The sequence below is a fragment of the Macrobrachium nipponense genome, chromosome 12 (genome assembly GCF_015104395.2).
Source record: "Macrobrachium nipponense isolate FS-2020 chromosome 12, ASM1510439v2, whole genome shotgun sequence".
Lineage (NCBI taxonomy): Eukaryota > Metazoa > Arthropoda > Malacostraca > Decapoda > Palaemonidae > Macrobrachium > Macrobrachium nipponense.
Window position 1 is genome coordinate 46,648,235 of NC_087205.1, and position 20,419 is coordinate 46,668,653.

The 20,419-nt window shown below is 41.8% G+C and overlaps 1 protein-coding gene across 11 annotated transcripts in view; it reads right to left on the reverse strand.

Annotated features, from left to right (window-relative positions):
- Window positions 1-4,308: 4,308 nt before the first annotated feature.
- The window catches only part of LOC135224515 (E3 ubiquitin-protein ligase MYCBP2-like), a 1,655,355-nt gene continuing 1,639,244 nt past the window's right edge, over window positions 4,309-20,419 (reverse strand). For all 11 annotated transcript variants that reach the window (XM_064263565.1, XM_064263560.1, XM_064263570.1 and 8 more), the window contains one exon: window positions 4,309-4,911. In XM_064263565.1, coding sequence (XP_064119635.1) covers window positions 4,796-4,911 — 116 coding nt within the window. In that variant the 3' untranslated portion in view covers window positions 4,309-4,795. The remainder of the gene's footprint in view (window positions 4,912-20,419) is intronic.

The window sequence follows — 20,419 nt, forward strand, 5'->3', positions numbered from 1 at the left end:
AATGTGGTTCAAGATACTAAAAGCTCAGGTTACGAAGGCCACCTCGGAACGGATTACGTAATTTCGTATGTCGAGGTACCACTTACTCGTAATGCCATCATTGGGAAAATGGTCTGGCTGAAATCTAGACCCAATTGGGATTGCATTATTGAAGCTTGTCAGGTGCTTAAAATTTCAGATGCTATATTAGATCCTAATCCCAATTTCTTTCAAACTGAAGACAAATGATTTAATATTACTATACTGTAAGAGTATTAGCTTACAATGAAATGTTGATGGCTATTTTAATACCCAAGAAGACATTACATGAAATGTTGATGGCTATTTTAATACCCAAAGTCATTAAATGAAATGTTGATGGCTATTTTAATAAGATATGTCTCTAGAAAGGTCACCCAATTTAGAACAAATGACCAGCTATGGTTTGATGACACATGTAGACAAGCCTACCATGACAAGCAGACCAAATTCAACACATGGAGACGAAATCGTTCAAATGAAAATAGAACTTTCCATACAGCTGAGAAAAATTACAATAATATCTTGAAAAGGAAACTGGAAGGAATTACTCTGCCTCATTTGTGGTGGACCAAATTGGCATCATCTATCTTTGGATCATGCTCATCTTCCATTCCACCACTACTAACAGATGATGGTAGATTGGTTACCAGCCGAAGGGAAAAAGGTTGAAGCTAAGTAATTGCCTGAGGATGTCGGTCTCCCTGATACTTGCCATTCTACACCTAGTCTTACAAAATTTGCATTTTGCTCTAAGGATATTAAGAAAATTCTGGATAATCTTGTTAGCTGGGGTGGGGAATATCTTGATGGTTCTTTCACTTTAACCCTTAAACGCCGAAGGGGTAGATTAAAAATCGTCTTCCGTGTGCAGAGGCGGTCTCAGAGTGAGTGCGGAAGCGGAAAAAATATTTTTTTCAAAAAATCACAGCGCGCTTAGTTTTCAAGATTAAGTGTTCATTTTTTACTCCTTTTTTTGTCATTGCCTGAAGTTTAGTATGCAACCATCAGAAATGAAAAAAACTATCATTATCATATATAAATAATGCGATATATGATAGCGCGAAAACAAAATTTCATATATAATTGTATTCAAATCGCGCTATGCGCAAAACGGTTAAAGGTAACGACTTAATTTTTTTTCGTTGTAATGTACACTAAATTGCGATCATTTTGGTATATAACACATTGTAAAACAATAAAAGCAACACAGAGAAAATATTATCACAAAATAATGCATGAATTCGTGATGCGCGGACGTAAACAAATATTTTTTTCAAAAATTCACCATAAATCTAAATATTGTCCTAGAGACTTCCAATTTCTTTCAAAATGAAGACAAATGATTTAATATTACTATACTGTAAGAGTATTAGCTTACAATTGCAGTTTTCGACCATATCTGACGAGTTAAATTTGACCAAATGTCGAATTTTTTTATATTTTTTTATATGCAATTATTTCGGAAATTAGAAAAGCTACAACCTTCAAATATTTTTCGTTTTATTCTTCATGAAATTGCACACATTTTCATATATAAAACTCTATGAAATGCCTAATATGAAATGGAGCAAATATTCCGAGAATGGGACGTACGCATTTCGGAGATTTGTGGCGGAGAATCCGCGCGTGGAAGGAAGGAAAGTTTTTTTTTTTTTAAATTCACCATAAATCTAAATATTGTGCTAGAGACTTCGAATTTGTTTCAAGATAAAGATAAATTACTGAATATTACTAGACTGTAAGAGTTTTAGCTTACAATTGCGTTTTTCGACCATTTCGGTAGAGTCAAAGTTGACCGAACGTGGTTTTTTTGCTTTTTCTATTTTATCGTGATTTATATGCAAATATTTCAAAAATGAGAAAAGCTACAACCTTCAATTATTTTTTGTTGTATTCTACATGAAATTGCGCACATTTTCATATATAAAACTTTATGTAACGGCTAATTTAAAATGGTGCAAACATTACCACAATCGCACGTATGATTTTTTCGGAAGAGTTACCGTGCGGACGTAAAGAAAATGTAATTTTTTTCATAAATTCACCATAAATCGAAATATTGTGCTAGAGACTTCCAATTTGTTGCCAAATGAAGGTAATAATTATTGAATATTACTAGAATATAATCGTTTTAGCTTACAATTGCGTTTTTCGACCATTTCGGTAGAGTCAAAGTTGACCGAAGGTTGAAAATTTGTCACTTATCATTTTTTATATGAAAATATTTCAATTGATGAAAGCTACAACCATGGGTTGTTTTTAGTTGTATTGTGCATGAAATTGCGCACATCTCCATATATAAAACTTTATATAACGGCTAATTTTAAAATGGTGCAAACATTACCACAATTGCATGTATGATTTTTTTCGGAAGAGTTACCGAGCGGACGTAAGGAAAAAGTTTTTTCATAAATTCTCCATAAATCGAAATATTGTGGTAGCGAATTCAATTCGTTAAGGTTAAAATGATTGAATATTACTAAAATATAAGTGTTTTAGCTTACAAATTGGCGTTTTTCCAACCATTTTCGGCAGAGTCCAACGGTTGACCAAAGGTTGAAATTTTGGCACTTATCGTTATTTATATGAAAATATCTCAAAACTGATAAAAGCTACAATCATGAGTATTTTTTTGTTGTATTTTACATACAAATGCGCACATTTTCATATATAATACTCCATGTAACGGCTAATTTAAAATGGTACAAAAATTATGTCAAAGTGACGAAATAATTTCCGAGATGTGTCACAGATACTTTTTAGTGCGGCAAGAAAGAAATTCGCGCTTGCGCGCCTGCGTAACGATTGTAAACAAAACAACACCTTGATCCGTGAACTCCCAGCATCCCCCAAGGCGCGTGATTCAAGAGTTTTCAGCTGGTAGGCCTAAAAGTATTTTTCCGCGAATTTTAAAAAAAACTTTTGTATGTCAACGTAAAATACATCCAGTCGGCAGCCAAGAGACAAAAAATTTTGACGTAAAATACGTCCAGTCGGCGTTTAAGGGTTAAAAAGGTTTCTAGTGTGTTGTCTCCCAAGATAAGTATATTCCGTAGATTTTTATGTAAACGTAGTATCTTTGCGGATGAGTGCAAACTTAGAAATATAGTGCCTGTTCCAAAGAGTGGCATATCTACAGACTATGGTAATTACAGGCCAATCTCTATTCTCGTTGTGCTCCCCAAAGTTGCTGAACACTTGTTTTTAAGTCATTATATAGGTATGTTGAATCTAAAGGATTGATAGCTGATAATCAATATGCATACAGAAAGCAGTTAGGTACTCGTGATGCTCTTTTAGACTTGACTTGCCATTTGCAAGAGAACCTTGATAAGGGTTTTGAGTGCAGAGTTCATAATTCAAATAGATTTTAGTGCTGCTTCCGATTTAGTAAATCACAAAGCACTTATTGATTAACTTCAGAACCTTGGAGTGGGTGGATATGTTTTAGGATTACTTCAAGATTTCCTTACAGGTAGGCAGCAGTAAGTTGCTGCTGATGGACTCTTTATTGAACCTAGAACTATTGTGTCTGAGGTTTCCCAGAGTAGTGTCCTTGTCCACTGTTATCATTAATGCATACAAGTGATATGGTCGTTGGGCTGGAAAACAAGATTTTTCAGTATGCCGATGATGCAACACTTGTGGGTGCAGTAGAGTCTCCACTTACGAGAAATTAAGTTGCCCTCAGCCTAAATAAGGACATGGACTGCATTAGAGAATGATGTAGTCGGTGGGGTATGAAGTTTTACTCCAGTAAAACAAAAGTAATATTAATTAGCAGATCTCATACAGATTTCCCAACCCATCCTCGCCTTCAGATGGATGGAACATTGTTGAATGTGTCTGAAGCTTTAACTATTCTAGGTGTTTGACTCGCATCTAACTTTTGAGAAATATCTAATGAAAGTTTTAGCAAATGCCAGATGAAAGTTAGGTATTGTTCGTAAGGCCACCTGTATTTATGAGTGACAAAATCAGTGCAACCTGCTTTAGGTAATCTTTGCTTCCTTTACTAGAATACTGTTCTCCAGTATGGATGTCTGATTCTGCCAGATATTTATCTCTTAAACAGAGTCGTTTGTGGTGTTAGGTTTCTGTTTCCTAACAGAGCAGTTATGACTTGAACCATTAATGGATCTTCCATATTAGCATGTGTAGATTTTGGAAAGCTATTTTCAAAGCATAGTGTAATAATTTTAATAACTGCATACAACGTCAACAAATATCCTTCCAAACATGAAAATTCTAGTACCTATATAAGGAATTGATACTCAATCTTTTTCAATTGTAATTCTCCGTATTTATTTGTATAATAAATACATCATGCCCAAATCAGACTTCTTTTGTTTATACATTGGATTAACCTAAATCATATATAGTACATATTGTAGCATCTTCATGGTTACCAAACTGCACAAAAATATGTAGCTTTTGATAAGTTTACAGATAAGTTAAAAATCTCTAATCTTAATAATATACTACACATTAAAAATCAACGTGGGTAGGTAGGTCATGAATTAGATCAATTTTTGCATTTAAAATTAATACTCCCTCAAAACATAAAAAGATATATATATATATATATATATATATATATATATATATATATATATATATATATATGTATGTATATATAATACTAAAAACTTGAAAACTTGTACATCAGAAAAATTATGTTAAATAAATAACGGGATTAAAAAGTATGAGCACTATAAGATTCACAAAAATGCTTTCATTATTCTGATTTATCACAATCACTTTCAGATCATGATTAGAATGTATGAGCATTACGACACACTCCACAGCCTAATGCAAATTCTTCTCCAGTAGGGGGATGCTGAACATGAAGTGGGCACTCTTCTCCATCCAACTGCTGTGCTCTTGGCCCTGCAAAAGAAAAATATGAGCCATAAAACCACTTCATAAGTGCCACTGAATTTACAGTACTGTACTGTGCTTAACATTAACCACAGAAATAAAAATAAATCTAAATGCACTACTACTCACTCTATATGTGGAATCAATATATGCAGGTTTAAATTTAAATTTTTTTAAATATTAAATAAAAGAAAACCAAACATTTGACATTCTTCAATATGCTCTTTAACTTTTACATGCACCCTCCTGCCAGGCCAGGATCATGAGTCACCTTTGTCTACTCTTTCCACACCACCCTGTCTTAATCCTGCTGTCTGCAGTCAGCTGCAGGGGCATTCTCAGTGTCAACAATATGTATCCAGGAACATTTAAGCAGAAAGAGTAGCAGTTCAAAGTCATACTAATACCAGACAATGCATCTAGCCTTCCTCTTGACTATGGGTCAATTTTCGGTTAAAGTCATGTATCCCACATATGTTCACATCTGAACAGTCAGTAATGTTGACTTTATCTAGATATGCAATGCTGAAAATTTTTAGTATTGTAAATGCAGTAACACTTGTTCAACCAATCTAATCTATAACCTAAAACCACACACAAAAAATACATAGGAAATTATATCATGGGCAACTTTACTAATTCTCACAGAGTCATGGAAAGGGTACGAAAATTCTTTGGTTACAAAGAAGTCCACTGAAAATTATTTGTATTTATGACAGAAAGAAGTTCTAACAGAGGACTTGGGAAACTTATTAAAGTATCAACAGAGGAAAATAAGAACCAGGGCAAATAAAAGGAGGTAGAAACAGCATTGCGGACATTACAGAAACAATGAACATCATCTTTCCTCTTAAATTTCTAGTTTCCTTCAAAAGTAAAAACAAATTTAACATAAAATGTAAAATATTCAGAAACATATACTATAGGTAGACATGCTGTAAAATAATTAGTTCTCGACATTCACAAGTTGAGTGGTATACAATATTTGCATTATGACATTCAGCCTTCATCTTCACAATTTTGTTAATGAAAATACTTTTGATTATAATAACAATATTGAACAGTATAACAATAGTAATAATAAACAGGTTTTGACATAGGAAAAGCCTATAATTGGTAGCCGCTGGGAGTCCTCAAAATAGGACTTGCTCCAGAAGACAGAACAACCAATTTCAAAGAATTTTTTAATATATGTAGTTGGTCTCTGCCAGAATAGTACATGTTGGCAAGGTGATAAAACATAAAGAACTCAGAACAAGAAGGCTCTATTATCTTGTCCACAGTGACAACCTCGATTTTCCCTTTCACAGATATGACAACAGTGCATATGTCAGTTATTTTCCTCATTACATGCCAGGTCTGAGCAAGATAAATGTATACCCCATGCCATGCCTTTTCATCAGGGAAGTGGGTGGGTTTGAGGACTCATGGCAGATACCAAAACTAGAGTTTTCCTATGTCAAAGCCTGTTTCTTTTATAGCATAGCCGCTGTTCATCCTCAAAGGAGCTTAGAAAAGAAACTGACAGGTGATGACATGGCTTAGCTCCTATTAAATAAATCCCAACAACCCCGATAATTTTTGGTTCAAAGTATGGTCACAGGTTATAAACTATTTTCTTCATTCTAGATACCCATTAAGGTTTGGCAATAAAGACCAGGAAGCAAGAAACAGTACCAAGTATTAACCTTTGAGGTTCTAAGTTTAATTACCTAATTATGTAGGGTCTTGCTGTGAGATTATTGTGCCTCCACTGGGAATATCTTAGCATGACCACCACTCTCAGGAATTTTTGATCCAAGGTAAATTCACAAGTTATCAACAAATTTTTTTAATTCTGGATACTCAAAAGGGTTGGAAATAATCTATATTTGCACTATCCCCTGTGGTTCTAGGGTGACTCAACTAATCATTTCTGGTCTGGCTGCAGAATTACTGCGCCTTTCCCTGTTCAGGAATACTGCCTCTTAATAACCACCCCATACACTCAGATACTTTCCCCTTTACCATCTGATGTTTTTCCTATGCTTTCTTTTCACTAGGTCAACTACAAAATTGTTGTTCATAACAATTATGTTCCCCATCTCAATTCCAAAACTGCAGTATACATGTAGATAGATAATTTCAGATTTTTTCTCAAGAGCCTACAGCTCCTAAACTATGAGCGTTAATATAAAATGCAGAATAAAAGTTGTCCAGCATTCCAAAATCTACCCCAAAAGTCCCTTATCCGACCAATTTACGCCAATTTGTCATCAGCCGATATTTCCCAGGAAACGTAACTTTTTCTAAGTACCCAGTTGATGTGAACAGTGATACAGAGGTAGGAGCTCCCCTAGTTCTTGAGATGGCCGCAGTGAGGCGCTGTATGTCGTCCCGACCTCAGAGTGGGAATTTTAAATCATACCAATCCTATATCAGGTTGACCCAGGTCATTCCCAAGGGACATGGATTAATTTACTACCAACCAATAAAAATGCATCTGATGAATATAATTCATACACTTATACCTTCTCTCGAAGAATTCATTCTTTCCGTAGTTCACCGCCATCATGGATAGAATACACGAAGTATTGTTCCCGAAAAGTGTCTCTGCAGACGAGTTTCTACGCAACACCAAAAAATTTATGAAGTGGCCTCATAGAGAAGATTTACTTGGTGATTATTCAGGTTTATGTACAATGTGCAGCACAGAAAACCGACGATTCATGAAAGATGGGACCAGCAAGGTCACAGGCCACCCCATATACATGTGGCACTGTACAAATAGCAAGTGCAGAAAGAAAGTATCAGTCCGGCACAGGTAATTTTTCGAAAAATTGCGGTTGTCTCTCGAAACAATTATTATATTAATATTTTGTTTCACTAAGAAAACCCCACAGTGTGTTGAGGGATTTTGTTATGCCTTTAGCACCTAACAACATGGTGGATTGGTATAATTTTTGTTGAGATATATGTTGCCAAATTTGGTGGTCATGGTCATATTGTTGAGATTGATGAATCTAAATTTGGAAAATGGAAGTACAACCGTGGCCATAAGGTGAACGGATCTTGGGAGTTTGGTGGCACTGACCGACAGACACGTGCACGTGAGACCTTTTTCAAGGTGGTTCCTGGCCGTTCTGCTGAAACTCTGCTCCCGGTGTTGCTTGATAACGTGCTTCCAGAAACCACAACCATATCTGATTGCTGGAAAGCATACAGCAAAGTCCGGGAACATTATTTCGTACATAATGTTGTGAACCACAGTGTTAACTTCGTTAGCCCGGACGACCCAAATGTACACACGAACACTATAGAATTTCAGTGGCATTCTTAAACGGAATGCGCTAACGAGACACGGTATGCAGAAAGAACTTTATGAAAGTTAATTTTCTATGTACTGTATCAAGAAGCGGTATCTACAAGACGTTCTGTGTCCATTTCGGGCGTTTCTGAATCTGATCAAGCATGTCTATCCACTCAAAAGCTGCCTGACATCCCCCATCTCAGATTTAGTTTCCTGGTCAGAAACAATAAGACCAAGAACTTCTACCAGCGAGGCACGTGATCCCCTGCCTGTTTCAAAGAGGCCGAGACTGATGCCTTCATGGTCATCAGACAACAGCAACTTTGAATAAGGTAAGTTGTATATTAATTTTCATGTTAGCTTAAATTACTGTTTCGGTTAGTTCGAAGCCAGTACTGAAGCACGAGTTCGAACAGACCTATTGGCACTAAGTGGGCACGTAGGTACATGTATGGTGCCGCCATTTGTATGTAAAGTGGTAGGTCAGTCTGTGGTAAAGAGTAAGGTGTTTAATTTCACAGTTTGAGGGGAATTATAGCCTAGGCTAGCCGTGTCCTTTTGTATGTAGAGTGGCTAATTCTCTGTAACCCCTAAGGTTAGCGCACGCAGCAAAACAATACCTCTTGCCAGAACAAAAGAGCTTGCCAAGAATATTTAAATGTTCGGATAAGGCACAAAGCGCCTTTCCGCCACGTTCTTAATGACAGCACACACAAACATACTCACTGTTAACATCTAATTTACCAGTAATGTCGGTTAGTGGTAGCCTAGGCTAGTCTGTTGCTTTACATGTAGAGTAGTGGTTCAAAGTTCTGTATGAAAAATGATATTGTTAAGATACAATAAAGTTTGTTCATACTTACCTGGCAGATATATATATAGCTTATTCTCAAAGTCCGACAGAATTTCAAAAACTCCCGGCACACGCAGTGGCCGGCCAGGTGGTTAGTACCCATTCCCGCCGCTGGGAGGCGGGTGTCAGGAACCATTCCCATTTTCTATTCAGATTGTCTATTCCCACTGTCTCCTGAGAGGAGGTGGGTGGGTACTTTGATTATATATATCTGCCAGGTAAGTATGAACAAACTTTATTGTATCTTAACAATATCATTGTTATATATATAGCTGAATCCCACCTTTGGAGGTAGGGAGAGACAGAAAAGGATTTTGGAAACATATTACATGCAGATGAATAACATCTTGGTTCCTTACCTGTTAGCATAGCTGACTTCGTGATTACTGTCACCCAAGTCTGCTACTGCTTTACTAGAGTCTCCAGCAAGGTAGTGACCTATATAGCTGGTGAGTTCTAGATGATCTGTCAACGGGAGCGTGACCACAATGTGACTAGACATTTTGACCATACTATGAGGGCAACGAAGTAAAAAAATTTACCACCTGACCAGCCTAATTTTCAATTTTCCATTCCCACATCACTTAGGCTAAAGGAAAGGAAGTCCGGCTCAGGCGGACGACCTTACAACCATAAAACAATCCATAAAAACTCACCTACCCATTTCCTACAGGGTAGGATGAGTGCTACTCCAGCCCCCAACAAATTGTCTGCTGCGACGTATGGTCCAAGCGCATAGCAGTTCTCGTATGTCGTCTTCACATCCCGCAGGTAGTGTGAAGCGAACACCAAGTTGCTGCGCCAAAAGGTGGCACGCACAAAATGTCAATTTGGAGTTGGCCCCATGTTTTTCCCTTTTGGAAAGCTACCGAGGTAGATATAGCTCTCACTTCATGGGCATTCACTTTCAACAGCTTAACATCACTGTCTTCGCAAGATGAATGCACCTGTCTAATGGTGTCTCTCAAGAAGAATGCCAGAGCATTCTTCGACATCGGTAAATCTGGTCTTCTGACCGAACACCATAAGTTGTTAGAAGGACCTCGACATTCCTTCGTTCTTTGTAAATAAATCTTGAGAGCCCTGACAGGGCACAGGACTCTCTCTGGTTCGTGTCCAATGATTTCCGCCATACCCTTAATCTCAAAACTTTTGGGCCAAGGGTTAGACGGATTTTCATTTTTCGCTAGAAACATAGGACTTAATGAGCAAACAGCATTATGTCCCCTAAAACCAATATGCTTGCTAAAGGCTTGAATTTCACTAACCCTCTTCGCCGTCGCCAGAGTCGTTAGGAAAATAGTTTTCTTAGTAAGATCCCTTAATGAGGCATTCTGAAGAGGTTCAAACCGATTTGACATTAGGAATTTAAGTACTACATCCAAATTCCATGATGGTAACTTAGGTTGAGGAATCTTTATAGTCTCGAAAGACCTTAAAAGATCATGGATATCTTTATTATTTGCCAAATCAATTCCTCTATGTCTAAAGACTACAGATAACACACTTCTGTAGCCTTTGATTGTTGAGACTGCAAGCTTTAGGTCGTTTCTCAAGTAGAGCAAAAAGTCCGCTATTTGGCTCACAGAGGTCGTGGTAGAGGAAATGCGTGTTCTTCTGCACCAACTCCTAAACGTAGCCCACTTCGATTGATAGACTCCAAGCGTGGAAGCTCTTCTCGCATTGGCGATTGCTTTTGCAACCGGTCTTGAAAAACCCCTCGCTCTGACCAACTTTTTGATAGTCTGAATGCAGTCAGACTCAGAGCGGGGAGGTTTCCGTGGTATCTCTCGAAGTGGGGCTGTTTGAGTAGATCTGTCCTCATGGGCAATGTCCTCGGGAAGTCTACTACAAAGGTCATGACCTCTGTGAACCACTCCTTTGCTGGCCAGTAAGGAGCGATTAACGTAAATCTCGTCCCTTCTGACATTGCAAACTTCTTCATTACTTCTCCCAGAATCTTGAACGGGGGAAAGGCGTAAAGATCCATCCCTGTCCAGTCCCAAAGAAGTGCATCTATTGCTATTGCTCCCGGGTCGAGCACGGGGGAGCAATACAACGGAAGCCTCTTTGTTCTCGCTGTTGCAAAGACGTCCACTAGAGGACGTCCCCATACTTCCACAGCTCTCGACGCACACATCCTGATGTAGAGTCCACTCGGTCGGCAGCAGTTGACCTTGCCGACTGAGGAGATCTGCCCGGACGTTCTCCACGCCTGCAACGAACCTCGTTAGAATCGTTACTTTGAGTTCTCGCCCATAACAAGATCTCCCTCGCTAGGTTGAACAATGATCGCAAGTGAGTCCCTCCTTGTTTTTTTAAGTATGACAGAGCTGTGGTATTGTCTGAATTTATCTGAACTATCTTGTTTGAGACTTTTTCTTTGAAAAACTGAAGTGCCAAGTATATGGCCGCCAGTTCTTTGAGATTTATGTGCCAGAACACCTGTTCCCCTCTCCAGGTGCCTGCCACTTCCTCCCTCCCTAATGTAGCTCCCCACCCGGTGGTGGACGCGTCGGAGAACAACACTAGGTCGGGGCTCTGAAGTTTGAGGGATGTTCCTTCCGAAAGTTTCACAGGATCGAGCCACCACTTTAGGTGATCCTTTACCTCCTTCGGGATCCTCAAAATTGTCTCCAAATTTTCTTTGTCCTTCCAATTCTCCTTCAGGAAAAACTGGAGAGGTCTGAGATGTAGTCTCCCCAAGGAAACAAACTTCTCCAGCGAGGAAATGGTGCCCAGCAGACTCATCCATTCCCTCACTGAGCATGATTCTTTCCTTAAGAAGACTGATATTTTTTCTAATCCTTGCTGTTGACGTCCCTGGGACGGAAAAGCTCGAAAAGCCACTGAATCCATCTGAATCCCCAGATACACGGTGGACTGTGTGGGGATCAGCTGCGACTTTTCGAAATTCACTAGAAGTCCCAGGGACTTTGCTAGAGTTAAGGTTGATTGAAGGTCCTTCAGACACCTTTCTTTCGACGATGCTCGAATGAGCCAGTCGTCTAGATATAGAGAGATCCTTATGTTTGCAAGATGAAGCCACCTCGCCACATTCTTCATTAGAATTGTGAAAATCATTGGTGCCATACTCAGACCGAAGCAAAGAGCTCTGAATTGGAAAACTCTTCCCTTCATGACAAAACGCAGGTATTTCTTCGATCGGAGATGTATCAGGACGTGGAAATATGCGTCTTGCAGGTCCAATGATACCATCCAATCGTTTTGTCTTAAGGCCCCAAGCACTGACTGAGGTGTCTCCATCTTGAAAGTCTGTCTCTCTATAAAAAGGTTTAGACTGCTCACATCTAAAACTGGCCGCCAGCCTCCCGACTGTTTCGGTACCAGGAATAACCTGTTGTAGAAACCCGGGGACTGAAGGTCCTCGACTTGTTCTATTGCTTTCTTCTCGAGCATTTGTTCTATCAGATCGTACAAGATCTGTTGTTTTTCTCCATGGTAAGAGGGTGATAGATCTATAGGTGTTGTGCACAATGGAAGAGGCTTCAGGAAAGGCATTTTGTATCCTCGCTCGATGACGTTGAGCGACCAGCTGTCTGCCTCTATCTTCTTCCAAGCTTCTGCAAATAAATGAAGCCTGGCACCTACTGGCGACTGAAGGACTCCCTCCTCATTTTTTACCTCTGGACTTAGACTGAGCTCTGCCTCTAAAGAGTCCTCTTCCTCTAGGAGAAGGTCTAGAGGATGCTCCACCTCGAAAGGGCTTTATTTTCTTAGAAAACTGGGTTCGTGTTGAAGTCGAAGGAACCGCAAGACGTCTAGAAAGATTGTGCTAAGAGATCCTGAGTAGCTTTTTCCTGTAGACTTCCAGCTACATCTTTAATCATAGCCTGGGGGAAGAGATGGTCAGAAAGAGGGGCGAAAAGCAAATCTGCCTTCTGTGTTGGAGACACTGCTTTGGTAGTAAATTTACAGTAGATAGCTCTCTTTTTCAGGAGCCCTGCACAAAAATGTGAAGCCAATTCCTCTGAACCATCTCTGACGGCCTTATCCATACAAGCGAGAACACTGGATAGCTCCCCAAGCTAATTGAGTCTTGACTACGAGACTTAGTGTCAAGCAGCCCCAAACACCAGTCTAAGAAATTAAATACTTCAATTGTCCGAAAAAGACCTTTCAGATGGTGGTCTATCTCCGCCGGTGTCCATGTTATTTTAGCTGACGAAAGAAGAGACCTTCTTGGCGCGTCAACCAGACTGGAAAAGTCACCTTGAGCCGATGCGGGAGCCCTTAACCAGACATCCTCACCTGTATCATACCAGATCCCAGCCTTGCCGTAAAGTCTTGAAGGAGGCTGGGCAAAGGAAAACAAGGAAAACTTTCCTTGAGCTTTTCTAGACTCCATCCAATCTTGCACCTTCTTAAAAGCTCTCTTAGTTGAAAGAGACTTTGTCATTTTAACAAATCCAGGAGTCTTATTTGTTTTTGACAACGAAAACTGAGAAGGAGGCGACCGAGGTGCTGCGGGTTGAAACTCTTCTCCAAATGAATCCCGAAGCAATCGAACCAAAACTTGATAATCGGAAGGATCTGACACAGCGGGTTGATCCTCTTCCGTTTCTTCTGAAATATTACTCAATCCTTCCTCATCTATAGGAGTGACCAAGGGGAACTCCCGAAGCTGGTGGTACAGTATTCACTCCGACCTTTAATGAAGATCGTTGTTTTGACGTGCAAGGAGCATTCTGAATATTAATATCTAAAGATTCAGATAAAGCGGTACCAATTTCTTGCTCATTCTCTCGATGGGAGTCTCTTCGAAAAGCCGATTGCAGGTGAGGTTCCATACTAATACCTTGTTGTGATACCTGATGAATATGCAACAAAGCGTCCGTTTGAACGTCTCGCTTGGCATCCGTCCGAGCGTCAAGCTTGGCGTCCAGCCGAGCGTCACGTTTGGCGTCCAGCCGAGCGCCACGCTTGGCGTCCAGGTGAGCGTCACGCTCGTCGCTCAGCCGAGCGTCCCGCTTGGCGTCCAGGTGAGCGTCACGCTCGGCGTCCATCCGAGCGCCACGCTTGGCGTCCAGGTGAGCGTCACGCTCGACGTCTGTCCGAGCGTACCGCTTGTCTAAATAGGTGTCCCTGTGAACACCCCGCTCCTTCCAAGCCGAACTAGGAGCGTCGAGTTTCTCAGACTGTAGACGGCCTCGTTTCGCAACCATAGGATCGTCCGTTCTTGGATAAAGCGAGCCTCGAGAGTCTGGGCGAAATTTCTTCCTTTCGATCTCAAAATTCCTAGTAGGAAGTTTTTCATGCTCTTTCTCCAACTGCAGGTGAGACGTACGAAATCTAGAATGAGTACTCACAGGCGAAAGAGACGATCGGTCCACCCGTGCGGGAGACCTCTTAGATCTTTAATCGGGAATTTATCCATCTTTTCTTCTCGGACGAATTTCTGATTCTCTCTCAGCCAGCAACGAAGCAAGTTGTTGTTGCATCGACCTGATAACACTCTTTGTAGTAGAAGATTCTTTTTCAGGAGAAAAACTGATCCTATGAGAAGGCGAGGGGCGAGGGGAAGCCCTATCCCTTCTCACAAGACCCGTTCTAGTTCTATTCTTAGAACGACTAGGGCGCTCCAAGGCGTCCTCGTCAGATGACATCATAATTCTCCTTTGAGGAGTCCATGCAGCAAAACTCTCCGGTGAAGACCGCAAACCAACAGGAGAAAAAGGACGTGAAGCGTCTTCTTCCCTGCGATCGAAGACTCTGGCCGCCTGTGCGACACCTTGAGTTTTCGATCTTTTTTGCGGTGGAGAGTAATCCAAGCCTCGAGGCGAAGCCCGTAACGAAGAAGAAGCGCAAAGAGACTCTGCGCCCTCCTCTGAGAGACTACTGACGATAGCCGCCTGTGCGACATTTAACGTCATAGCTCTTTTCAGAGGACGCGAGCGTCTTCTCATGCTCCAACTCCTGTTAGGGGAGGACGCCTCCGAGGACGAAAAGCACTCGCGGAAGATACGCGCACTCGCACACTCTTTGGCAGCCTGGGGATCGTCTACAGGTTCTGCCGAAGGGACGCCAGATCGGTGGGGGTTCCCCGTAACCCTCCTGCGGCTTTCGACATGTCCGTCTTCCTGGGCTTGGAAGTTCGACAGAGGTCCAGGCCTAGAGGCATTATAGGGCCGATCTGACGCCCCCTCCACAACACTGGGGGCACTTTCACTGCACTTTTGTTCACTAATAATGCTTTTACCCTCCAAAGCAAGCACTTTAGATTCTAGGTTTCGTATTGATTCCAGAATCGTAGAAAGGGCATTGTCTTCCACTGATTTTTCAGGGCCCAAAGGCACAACAGATTTAGGTGTACCAACTACTGAATGTATAGTAGGAGAAACCTTACTACCCTTACTTCTACTGACTGATACACTCCTGGAGGAAGATCTCTGTATCCTATCACGCTCCAATTTCCGCACATAGGATTCATATGCCTTCCAACCAGAATCAGACAGACATTCACACTCCTTACAACGGTCACTTATAACACACGTATGTTCTCTACAATTACTATATATTGTGTGTGGGTCTACCGAACCTTTCGGTAGCCTCACCTTACAACCTTCCATACAACACACTCTGGTGCTAGATGAACTAGTCCCAGACATCTTAGTTAAAGGAAAAAACCAAACCAAATTCAAATCCAATCCACTATCAGCGTATGCCTAGTCACAAGCCACGTTCGATAACCAAAAAACAAACAGGATACTCAAGTAACAGAGAAGTTTCGAAAATCCTAGACGGAGGTGTTGAAAACAGTTGTTATCAACACCAGCGACAGAAAAAATCTGAATAGAAAATGGGAATGGTTCCTGACACCCGCCTCCCAGGGGCGGGAATGGGTACTAACCACCTGGCCGGCCACTGTGTGTGCCGGGAGTTTTGAAATTCTGTCGGACTTCGGAGAAATACAGCTATATATATATCTGCTGGGTAAGTTTCATGAACAAACTAAGGGGTTCTAGGCTAGCCTAGGTCAAACTTGTATGCAAAGTAACAGGTCAAACATTTTTGTATGTAGCGTAAGCAGGTCAAAGGTTTGTATGCAAAGTAATGGGTCAATCTTTTGTATGTAGAGTAAAGGGTCAACCGCAACAAAACCATAAATATGTACATTGTGTCTCTACCCCGAGAATTGAGAGTTACGGACACCGTAAACGACAGAGGCGTTTCACCCCACCCAAAAAACCCAGTTTCCCACAAGGATCCCCCTTTACCATTTGATGTTTTTCCTATGCTTTCTTTTCACTAGGTCAACTACAAAATTGTTGTTCATAACAATTATAATGTTCCCCATCTCAATTCCAAAACTGCAGTATACATATAGATAGATAACTTCAGATTTTTTCCCACTAAAATCGATCGATCGCAGATATGAGACCCCCCAAAATTATTTATTCATTCTTAAATATAAATATTTTGTAAAATCAACAAAACATCAAAAAAGTATATTTTAAATGTTTGCCCCAAAACCACCCCTAGAAATTTCAAAGAAAGAGCTCATGAAAGGAAAATGCCTACAGTATGTCCCCTGTAATTGCTGGGGTTAGGGACCACAACCACCCATGTTAAGCAAAAATCCCCATTAAGTTAGTATCCCCTTCTAAAACGGCTTATAACTGGCTATTTTAACAGTTAAACACCAAAGATCCCCTCTACAAATGCTTATAACTGCCTATTTTAATAGTTCAAACACCTAATATACCATAAAACCGTTTAACTGCTTATAACTTCCTATTTTAATAGTTCAAACGGTATTTCTACAGAAGCAGTCCGCACGGACTGCAAGGAACGTAACCACTGATACGACATCCACTAGGGATTGGGGCGTCCAATGTATTTAGCCGTGTTTAATACTGGCCCCTGGGGGTTAATTACGGTCGTCCGAATAAATATTACTTAAAATTTTTGTTCAGTAAGTAATCTGCATAGAAAAACCGCAACTGCCATAGTCTAGGCCGCCGCAGATAAGTACCCTAGATCTACCGTTCAAACATCAAATATACCATAAAACCGTTTAATACAATTTCAAAGTCACCTTACAACATTACCCTTAAAACATATAGCTTACAACTGTGTGTGAAAAGTAAACTAAAGTCTTCCATACTTAAACCACACCTCCAGCACAGACATTTTCTCTCATACAGCATTGAAGCTGTCCCATTTTCTTTTTTCAGACAGGGGAAACATTTGGAATTCAAAAGGTACTTAAATATCTAAATATGCATTGGAAAAAATAAATTATAAATGCAATCAACAATGATACAAAATCTCTTGTATATGGACATGTTACAATGATATTATAATTAAAGTAAACAGCAAAATAGCACAATTTTTTAAAGTAAATTGTATTTTTCCTAACTATATAAACCTAGGTCCTTTACAATAGGAATTACTTAAGGTGAAGCCTGGACGCGGCCGCTGAACTTTCAAACAAGGCAGTGCGTTAGTTAACTACCATCTGGTTGTTGGCTATGCCAAGACAAGTGGTGAGTCAACACTTTCCTTTCAGCCCAGGTAACAGATTGAGGGGTGGTATGAGGAGGGCAGTACGTGTAAAGGACCTAGGTTTGCATAGTTAGGAAAAATACAATTTACTTTCAAAAATTGTGATTTGTTCATAATCTGTATACAAACCTTTACAATAGGAAGGAGGAATCTGAGTGAGCTTCTGAACCGACTGGAGTTCAGCCACCTGGGCTCCTCTCCCGGTCTTTAGAACAAGGGAGAGAGACCTGGCACTGACCTCTGATCGGAGTTAGGGAATTGCGAGATCAGATGCAGTCTTCTGGGCTTTTCCTCAAGGAGTAAAACGTAATTCACGCTTAGGGGAAAGAGAAGAACCACATGTCAGAGACAATAAGGCAAAAACAAGGCAATGGGTTTGTCCTATGTCTGAGACCCCCTGTTTCCTGTCTTGCAAGGGAAACGGGGAGGAATAGGCTTCTATTGCTAATGAAGGAATAGAAAGGGTACTCCAAGGAATGTCTTACCTGCATCTGTGCTTGGTCCAGCATGTAGTGGTCCCCGTACTCTCTGCCTGAAGGGGAAGAGTAGGATGAGAGGAAAGAAGAGCTAGTCACTCTGCAATTATATCCAATCATACCTTACAACGAGACTATATGCTAACCTGTCCTGTTAGAGGAGCTGGGTAAGCTACACAATTTGTTGAGCAGCCACCACTGGTTCCCAAGGAGAAGGTAATGAGAGGTGAAGGTAGTCTGGCGTGCCCAGACCCCTGCCTTCAAAACCTGTTAAACCGACAGGTTCTTCCGAAACGCTAGGGAAGGGGCAATACCCCTGACCTCGTGAGCTCTCAGATGAAGGGCACCGGTGTCATTGCCTGCAGCAGAGTATGCCTTCCTGATCATCTCACGAAACCAGAAAGAGATAGTGCTCTTGAACAACTCTTTCTTGGGACCCCCAGTGCTAACGATGAGTCGTTGACACTCAGGCCAAAGATGTTGAGTCCTCCTCAGAGAAGCATCTCGTCTGGATCATCATCAATAAAGGGGATGGAGAAGGACTCGAATCGGGCATCAGGGACCGCAGGATTCTGAGTCTTCACTATGAATTACGGGGCAAACTCTAGTGCCACCGGTCCCCACCCTCTTGTGTGCTTTACATCGAAGGAAAGTCCGTGGAGTTCACCTACTCTCTTCGCCAATGCCAGGGCCAGCAAGAGACAGTCTTGAGGGTCAGATCCCTGTCTGATGACTCTTGGAGTGGCTTGTAAGGAGCACGAGTCAGGCTCTGCAGCACGAGAGTTACATCCCACTCAGGAGGCCTGAGGTCCCTGGGAGGGCAAGACCTCTTGAAGTTCCTCACAAGGAGAAATCTCTTCCCTTTCAGCTTGAGGACAAAGACAAAGGCAGCCCTATAGCCTTTTACCGCAGAAACAGAGGAGCTTCTCTCGATGAAGGTAGACTAAAAAGTCCGCGACCTGCTGAATAGTGGCTCTGATCGGAGAGATACCAACCACAAAAGACGGCCCACTTCCCCTGGTAAACAGCCACAGAGGACTTCCTGAGGTATCCGCCATCTCTGTCGCTGCTCAGCATGAAAAGCCTCTAGCTCGCAAGAGATGGTGGATAACCTCCGAGTGTGAAGGCTCAGGGATTCCACTGCTTGATGGTACTGTTCTATGTGTGGCTGAGACAGCAGGTTGTGCCACGGGGGATCTCCCTCAGTGCCTCGGCGAGAAGAGCCAGAAGGTCAGGATACCAAATGGCTTGAGGCCATTTGGGTGCCACCAGAATCATTCTCAGATACTGTGTGATCCACACCCTGTTGAGCACGGCATGGATCAGACAGAATGGGGGAAAGGCGTACCCTTCCAGGTTGTCCCAAGGATGTTGGAACACGTCTTCTGTTGCTGCCCATGGGTCCGGTACAACCAAGCAGATCTCCATCTTCCTGTTGTACCAGGTGGCGAACAAGTCTATGACTGGACGCCCCCATAAGCTGAAGAGCCTTTCTGCTACATCATGGTGTAGGGACCACTTGGTTCCTACCACTTGATTCTGGCGGCTGAGCCTGTCTGCCACTACATTCCTCTTGCCAGGAATGTACCTGGCTGACAGCTCCACTGCGTGAGCCAAGGCCCACTCATGCACCTGCATTGTCAACCTGTGGAGCATGAGGAAGGCAAGTCCCCCTTGCTTGTTGGTATATGCCACTATCGTTGTGTTGTCATTCATCAACACCACAGAGTGTCCCATCACTCGTTCCTGAAACTCTTGGAGAGACAGGAAGGCTGCCTTGAGTTCGAGAACATTGATGTGAAGGTGCGTGGCGTGATCATTCCACACACCTGCAGTCAGCTACTCCTCCAGGTGTGCGCTCCACCCCTCGATTGATGCATCCAAGAATCAGAGCATGTCTGGGGGGGGGGGGGGGGGGGGGGGGGGGGAGTGGTGAGATCCACTTTTACCGTGAGGTTCCTGTCGTCCAGCCATCAATCCAGGTCCTCCCTTACCTCCTGTGAGAGAGGAACATGGAGAGACTGAGGATCTCGTGGCTGGAACCAAAAGTCTCTGAACCTCCACTGAAGAGACCACAGGTGCAGCTGTCTATGGGACCAGCTTTTCCAAGGACAACAGGGGACCAATCATGACTTGCCAAAGCCAGGCAGGTTGTTCATGTCTTGACAGGAACCGCCGTGCTACCTCTCTGAACTTGCTGATATGAGAGTCCGAGGTGAACACTCTCGTGAACACCTGGGAAGCAGTCAACAGTCCGAAGCGTAGAGTCTTTTACTGGTAAATTGTCTCCCCCAGGATGAAGCAGAGGTACTTGCAGGAAGACCTGTGGATTGGTATTTGAAAATATGCATCCTTCAGATCCTTCGTGAG